Genomic DNA, 8,587 nt, shown 5'->3' with positions numbered 1-8,587 from the left:
AACTCCACACAGAGATGGCTGAGGGTGGGATTGAACCCTGGTCTCCTAGCTGTGAGGTCTGCATGCTATCCACTCGACCGCCGTGCAGCCTCTCTATCTTTCATTTTATCCTCAATGCTTCCTGGCAGGAGCAAACCATACCTCAGATATGGAAAGATGCCACGGATCTTCCTGTCCCCAAAATTAAATCGGCCAAGATTTCATACCAGTGGCCCTTACGTTACTTTTAATGGAAATGTAATGAAAACATCACTTTATTGAATTTGGGTTTGAGTCACTCCGATTGACTGACAACCAGTCCAGGGTGTACCCCGCCTCTCCCCTAAAGACAGCTGGGATAGGCTCCAGCATACCCGGGACCCTAGTGATGATAAGCGGATGCCCCCAATTTCAACAAGAATTTGAGCAGCGCATCAGACACATAGAACGTAGAGAACAAGGGTCAATGGAGTGTTGTCTGATTCTATCTTTAGTTCTGCTGGTTCACCACAAGAGGGTGCTGTCCCCTTTTACTTGTCATAGAGTAAAAGCTTGCTCCAGGATGGGGGAGGAAAGCCATGTAATCATTGACTCTGGGCTCTTGGAAATATGTCTGACTGCCCTGAAGATTGTCACATGGTCTGGCAAGTGGATTGGACAGTCAGGGGTGAGCTTGGAATCACTTTACACCAAACACCAAGCTCTAGCTTTATGCTTTATGACTTACTCAAAATGCTTTTTGTCTCACTCCCATTTCTGCCTTTTGTATTTTGAAGCTCTATTTCGAACCTCCTTAAGATCTAACAATTAAAACCGGATTATTGGATGAAGATGAGATGTTTTATTTTAATACCATTACCGTGTATTTTTTTTGTAAGTATATGAAGTATTTACATAAATGACACTGCTGGCGTGGCAGTATTGATTCAGTGTCAGGCACACCCATATCCATCTCCTTCTTCCTTGACATTCCCATCGCCTCCGCGTTGCCAAGCAACCAACCATTTACGTTAAAGCTGCTCGTCATCAATCTGCACAGTCGCCATTCCATTTGATTTGCCATTTTCTTTCGCCCTCCACATTTAAACACTATTTGGCGCATATCTGAAATCCCACAACAGAGAAAAGCGTCCTAAAAGTGATGGCGGCAACATCCTGGATGTTATTTCCGCACCTAGGGTCACGTGGGTGGGGATTGTTTAGGAAGTAGAGGTGGGGGATATTTGATTTGGACTTTTTTTTGAGTCATAATATAATCAGACCAGAACACGTATCAACAGGTATTTGAGAACATTTTAACTACGGTAACGCAACAATTACGCTAGTATCGATCCGATACATGGTATCGGTGCTATTGACATTAGAATCGACCCGCCCACCCCTGCTGAGCACACACGCAGGTTGGCGAGGGCGTGTACGACTTGAGGCAGGAAAAAGGCGGATATAAATCCACACACTCCGGGAACACGGCTTTGCCAACCAAGCGGTGCACGTTGCCGTCAGCGACGTAAGTATTAATATTAAGCAAGCTATTTCCTTAAATACTCATTTTTTGTTTTTTACTGTTAAAATGAATGAGGCACAATGACGGATATCAGTGGGCGCTCGCTATTATTATTATTATTATTATGACTATGACGTGACTATTTCATGTATTTATTAGATTTATTAGAGAGTAAGGAGAAATCTGATGAGTCTTATGAGTCACAATTGGGATATACGTATATCCACGCATGCAAAGAAACTCGCACATGCGCAGCGAAAGTCGAGTAAACACGGGAACATGCATGCAAAACTGGACTGAAAAAGAGTCAACACACAAGCATTATTGTCTAAACAGCTGACCAAAGTGCCAGGTACTTGCAGGTAATGGCGAGTTTAACCAACATCCTGGCTTTTGATTTTGACAACTAATGTTGCCATCAGTCATCCAATGCCAGGGGCGTTGACATTAGCAGGTTCCGCTATATTGTGTCTTATCAACTGGTGCAAACTCATTAAAGACATTATGTAATGGATGCCAGACTAAAAATAATATTTATATTGGACAAATAAATCAGTTTACTGTGTTACTTGATGTTCTGACCTTATCTATTCCATAAGTGGATTTGGTGTACAAATAGCAGACATCCAGACATTGCTCTTTTTTTTTTTTTTTAGTGATCTGTCTCTCTCTCCTCAGATGGACAGTTCTGGTCCACGCTCTGCTTGCTCCATGTTTGCCTTGCTGGTGGGAGGCTCGCAAGTTTTGGGTCTGGCATCAGTGGTGCTGACCGGCGTGTGGATGGGTCACTATCGCGGGGGCTTCGCTTGGGACGGCTCCGAACAGGAGTTCAACCTGCACCCTCTGTGCATGGTGCTGGGCCTGGTCTTCTTGCAAGGAGACGGTGAGCTGTCCAACACACTACTCTAGCTTTCTGGGAAAACAGTAGGGCTGCAGCTATGGAATATTTTAGTCAAGAGTATTCTACTGAAGATTTTCTTGATGAATCGAGTCATGGTCTCGTTGGTAAAAGTTCATTCATTAGTTCTGTTTAGTTCTAATCTCGCAACATCTCCTTTATTTCAGAACTAGTACCAATTGTTTAAATACTGTGCCACTCACGAGTCAGTGTGGAAATGATCATTCTTTTTTTGGCAGGAGACAATCACAAGCTATCAGAGCACTCATAACAAGCATGTCAACCCATTGGAAATTGCAGGAGGTCATTATATAGAACAGCTGTGACCTTACTAAGAACACTAAACTCATCACACAGCAACTTAACACTCAAAACATTTACCTGAGGAATATGTACACATGTACCAATGCATTCATTCATTCATTTTCTACCGCTTATCCTCATGGGAGGTGCTGGAGCGTATCCCAGCTGTCCCAGGGGTACACCCTGGTCGCCAGACAATCATAGTTGGCTATTAATTTTGAGTCGCCAATTAACCTAGCATGTTTTAGGAATGTGGGAGGAAACCGGAGTACCTGGAGAAAACCCACGCATGCACGGCGAGAACATGTAAACTCCACACAGAGATGGCCAAGGGTGGAATTGAACTCGGGTCTCCTAGCTGTGAGGCCTTAGTGCAAACCACTCTAGCTCCTTGCAGCCTTGTACCAATGCAAGTTTAAAAAAAACACTCCTTTAAACATTTCCCATAATGCATTTCATCTGAGCAATGCATTCATTGGGGCGCTGCAATTATGTCAGCCCCACCATGGTCTCCTCTGGTGGAGCAGTGCCATCTAGCCATTTATTATGTTGCTTGTCGTCCAATGAAATGCTCTGCTCAAATGAAATCCATTATGGGACAACTTAAAAATGTGTTTTAAAACTTGTATTGGTCCATTGTTGTATATTTCCGAGGTGTACGTTTTGACTGTTAAGTTGCTGCGTGATGGGTTTAGTGTTATTTATGTGCTGAAACCATGAGTTGTTGCCTCATACACCAGTGCAGCTTATATATGCACAAATCTATTATTTCTTGTGAATTTAGTGAGTGCGATACATATTTTATGCATGTTGCTGTCATCCGGATCAGCTGTTTGGTCCCAGTGATGATTTCAGTCGTGGTTGTATGTATAGCCGCATTCTTTGACCATTTACACCCCCTATACACATTTAGTCCACTGTATATAACAGATTACACACTGTCAGACTTGTCTGAAGCTGATCTTTGAGTTAAAACCTCATGAATGTGATGCAGGTGGATTTGTGTGCTTCTATTGTTCCTGCAGCTCTGTGTAGAATCGTATTGTAGAAATAACCACATTAGTTGCACTGCTTCAACTGGACAGCTGTCTGTTACAAAGACCGATTACATTAAAGTGATAACAGCAAAGGTCAGCTAGACATTAGCGCGGGACTCACAAGTGATGGAAAGACCCTGAGGGCAGTCCTCATGCACAGACACACAAACATGTCCCAGTTGTCTCATTTACTGCCTCCAGCAGTATCCACACCCATGAATCCACATTAGACCAGGTACTGTCTTCAGTCATCACTTGTTTTGAAACATTCGCTTGTATATACGTTGTTTCTTTTATTTACTAATCATTTCCATAATTGACCTGTATATTAACCAAACTACAGTGATATTGTTATTGTAGCAGCTAATACAAAAACTCTATTTGTCTAGCAGACTAGCACGACGTCTCCCTTTTTGCTATAGCGGACATTGTAAGTGGCGTCTCTGTTTCTACTATGCTGCTGCTGTGAAATCGCCAACGAAACAAGTTTCTGTAATGTTTTAAGTCAGACAAATACGGCAAGATACTATTACATATCATACATACAATCTATGTACTTGTTAATGCATGATCACAGCATGTATATATAAAACATTTTTTAGAGGGCTTCATAGTCAAAATAGGTAATGGTAATGGTTTTATTTCATTTGAACATGCATCAGATTACAATTGAGTGTATCCCATAATCAGTTCACAGTTCCACATGTCCAAAAGGAGTAGGAAGAAGCAAAGCTTATTAAATCCTACCCCTCCATCTGGTACTTTTACAATCAGTAACTGTTACATTTGTTCACTTCCTGCTTTCCTAATATAGTTTAAGGTTTTGTTTTTTTTTTATTTTTTTGTCACATACCGAAGTACGAGGTGATATGACCATCCAATGACATAATGGGTACCATAGTAAGTGTCAATATAGTGATATATATAGCACATCATGACTGGTTCAAGACTGGTTCAAAACATCAACTGCTTGTATTGTATAGGTATGTCCATTGACGTTCAATGTTTGCTGACTAACTTGTTTTCTCTCATTGGAATGCATAGAAAAGGAAAAGAAATGTGTGTTCATGTTTCACATAAGGATGATGGACAAAATTCCCCAAAAAGTGCATTTCCCTTTAAGAGTCAGACATTCTGGAAGGGTTTAATGATGCTAGCCAGAATCCCTTCATCGCACTAACTCTCAATGACTTCCCTTTGCAGCCATCCTGGTTTATCGAGTATTCCGTAATGAGGCGAAGAAAAACGTGAAGCTGCTTCACGGCATCATTCACTTGCTTGCCCTCATCATCAGCATCGTTGGTAAGACGTCCATTATAAATTATATTTATTTCAAGAATGCACACACGTTCAATAGATGGGCAGTTTCATTTTGTGTTGACTTTGCAAATAAATCCAGTGTACAGTGAGGGTTGTGTGTCTGTTGTGTACAGGTATTGTAGCAGTGTTTGACTCCCACAGAGCAGCCAAGTATCCAAACATGTACTCCTTACACAGCTGGTGCGGGATGGCTACTTTAGTCTTATTTAGCTTGCAGGTAGGTGTATGTTTACATGCAAACACATACTGTACAGTTGCGGTCAAGAGTTTACATACACACATCATGGCCGTGAATGTCAATAATTTGGTGCCCAAGTCTGAATTTATTTTACAGTTTCTCTAATTCACACGGGGTAAAAATACAGGCTCAAAGAAATACAGGTAGAAAATGTATATAACAATATATAATGCATCTGTGGTGCTCCAAATTTATCAGTGGCGGGCTGCCGAAAATAAAATCCACATGAAACACTGTTAAAATGTGTCACGGCCATGATGCATGCATGTAGCCTTCTGAACACCACCATAAAAAGTCACATTTATCTTTATCTCTCACCAGTGGGTCATGGGTTTGTTGTTCTTCCTGTTCCCTGTCTCGTCGTCATGGTTGCGAGCCTCGTACCTCCCCGTCCATGTGTTCTGTGGTCTGGTTCTGCTGGCCATGGCTGTCGGGACCAGCTTGCTTGGTATCACAGAGAAACTCCTCTTCAGTATCATGTATGTCTGCGTCTACGTCAGTCACTATGTCACCCATCTCTCTGTATGCTAGGTACTACTATGATGTACTAAACATATCCATAAATAAGGTTGATAAATGATAAATGAAATATATTGAGACTGGCCTTCATGCTTCTTATGCTTTTGATGAATAATTACTTGAATTATGAATTTCATAATAATTATATATTATCATACACAGTATTATAATGTAATAATAATATCAAATTTAATATTACCTCTCATACTATAGTTATGGACTATTGGGGTATCTTTAGCCATAGCATGTCGGCTCGGCAGGCACTGTTGCCAATCCCCTAGTAAGAGAAGTAGCCATTGGCTGTCATAGAAGACGCCAATGGCTTATTTGCATATGTACATCTCGTAGGAGAGACAAGAAAGTGAGTAAAGATACCTTAATTACGTTTATAACTACAAATAAACTCTTCGCACTTCAAATAACTACACACTACATATAATATTTTCAACCCTTTAAGCGCAAAAGACGAAAAATTGTGACAAGCAAAGTTACTTACGATAAGCAAATTGATGAAATGTAGAAGGTTCCTGGTAAGAAAGAGATTACAGGTATTTAATCTTTTGCAGTGTAAGCCTCATGGGCATTTTAATTAGCAGTTTGCATGAGCTCACTAACAGCTGAGGGTTGCACAGAATAGGTTGGTTGAAGTGAAAGAGGTGGAAGAATTGTTGTTGCTTAAGGATGATAAATTGTTTAGTAAGATAGTTAATATAAGAAAACTCAACAAAAGAATTCACGGTTGGAATAAAATGCATGAAACTGTATTTTATTTATGTCTGGTCCAGGTCAACCTATTCCATGTTTCCCCCTGAGGGGGTGCTGGCCAACATTTTGGGTGTCCTGCTCGTGTGCTTCGGCCTGCTGCTGGCCTACATGATCACCAGGGAAGAGTACAGACGGCCACCCAATCCAGAGGAGGAGTCTTTGGCGGTGCACTTTAAGACCCTGACTGAAGGAGGCTCACCCACCATGCCTTAAGTCGCATGCGTTCATTGACTACTCCGAGTGAACACATGATTTCAGCCATGAAATACAGTGGAACCCGCTTATGTTGTCCATGCCTACCAACTCATCACATCCTGATCCAATGTGTATTTCTTATTGCTAAAAAGTACTTGGTATTTCAACATCAACATACATAGTCGACCGCTATTTTCGACATAAAATCTGAGAGCCCAAGAGGTCATTTCTATGAAATATGGGTCTGTTTATGTGGTCATGTGTTGTAGTATTGTAAACTTAATTATCATTATCGCTAAGCTACGACGGCGTATTAGGGCCACATTAAGATTTCAAGAATAAAGTTGTAGATTTACGAGAAAAAATAACTATCATAAGTAATTCAAATTAAATTTATTTATTTAATTCAAAATTACAATTAAGAAAATATCAAAGGAGTCCCTCATACATAATGATGTTGCTGTTGTTAATGGACGCTGCTTAGTACGATGCAGTACGAGGGCCACATTTGAAAAAAAATAAATAAATCTGACATTTCAAAAATAAAGTAGGAAATTTCAGAGAATAAAAGTAGTAAATTTATATTTACATATTTAGATTCCTTAACCATGGAAACATACCATGCAAGGGTTTGAATGACTTAAAGAATGCTAGTATGCTACACCTAATAACGCTAGCTGTTTGTATATGTGCCTACCTCGGAAAATGCTAAAAATGTTAGTATAATTATGTTAGCATGCTAACGCTTAGCATGACAATGCTAAGTGTTTGCTCAAGGTGGTGATGGAAAATGGCCGCAATGGGAAGAATTTGTAAAATAAATTCCTGGATCAAGACGGTAATCTTTATCACCCCCAAAATGTAGTCACTTCTTCCAAATCCCATTTCCGACATTTCTTGAAATTTTCATCAAAAGTCACTTTGAACACAAACAAAAAACAGACAAGATAAATGCCGGCAAAAACATAACCTCCTTGATGCACTTGGCAGAAGTAAATATACTATATATATATATATATATATTTAATGTAACATGTTTTTAAATGTAAAGTCATACTGATTGACACGTGCCAAGGAGTGAACATTACCGTTGATAGCAGCCAGTGGACGCTCTAAACTTGTGACAACTATATGCTCCTCTGTGTGCTATTGTGAAGTTGAATAACTTGCCTTTCCAGATTATAAGTGTCTCTTCATGAAAAGTAAATGTGACTTATAGCCCAGTGTGATTTATTTATGTTTTTCTTTCTCTTCATGATGTTTTTTTTGTCTGATACTCCAGAGCGACCTATATGGTAAATCTATTTTTCATCAGTGAATTTTTGTCTTTGTGAGATGTTTCAAAATAAAGCCTTAAAACTTACCATGGGTGTCTTTACAGGACTTGCACACATCTTACAAATGGAACTGATGAATGTTATTGCTAAAGAAGCTAGGCTAAAACACAAAAAAGTAGTTTTAAGAATAAGGAAGTCTTTAAAAAACCTGTTTATGACATTCTAAATACAGTTTTAATATTATTTGAGTCCAATAGTAACGCTCATATGGTCAGCTTTAAACTCATTATTATTCATTGTTTACGTCAGAGTGCACAACTCCTATCCGGCAGACAGCTGCTAGCCAGCGAGCTAAGAAGCTAGCGAGCTAATCAGTTCCCCTCAAATGTATTTCTTCCGGACTTAAAAAAAATGGTTTCAAACCGAGTGGCGTAGACGAAAGACTAGACGAAAGAAAGACTAAGGAAGAAGCCAAAAACTCACGACTTCCTATCAGAGGAGAACCTTTTTCCCCCAGTCAATCTCAGCCATGGGGTATCTTTAGCCATAGCA

General features: G+C 40.0%; 1 protein-coding gene across 1 annotated transcript; it reads left to right on the top strand.

Annotated features, from left to right (window-relative positions):
• The first annotated feature begins 1,281 nt into the window (after positions 1-1,281).
• LOC131103249 (transmembrane ascorbate-dependent reductase CYB561) lies at positions 1,282-8,105 on the top strand. The gene is made up of 6 exons (XM_058049355.1): positions 1,282-1,486; positions 2,162-2,366; positions 4,925-5,023; positions 5,155-5,258; positions 5,601-5,758; positions 6,584-8,105. Exons 2-6 carry the CDS (start codon positions 2,162-2,164, stop codon positions 6,774-6,776), a joined length of 759 nt encoding a protein of 252 aa, XP_057905338.1. The 5' UTR covers positions 1,282-1,486; the 3' UTR covers positions 6,777-8,105.
• Positions 8,106-8,587: the final 482 nt, after the last annotated feature.

Source organism: Doryrhamphus excisus, chromosome 15 (genome assembly GCF_030265055.1).
Source record: "Doryrhamphus excisus isolate RoL2022-K1 chromosome 15, RoL_Dexc_1.0, whole genome shotgun sequence".
NCBI lineage: Eukaryota > Metazoa > Chordata > Actinopteri > Syngnathiformes > Syngnathidae > Doryrhamphus > Doryrhamphus excisus.
The sequence above is the reverse complement of the archived record's forward strand: the minus strand, read 5'-3'. Positions and strand labels throughout refer to the sequence as shown.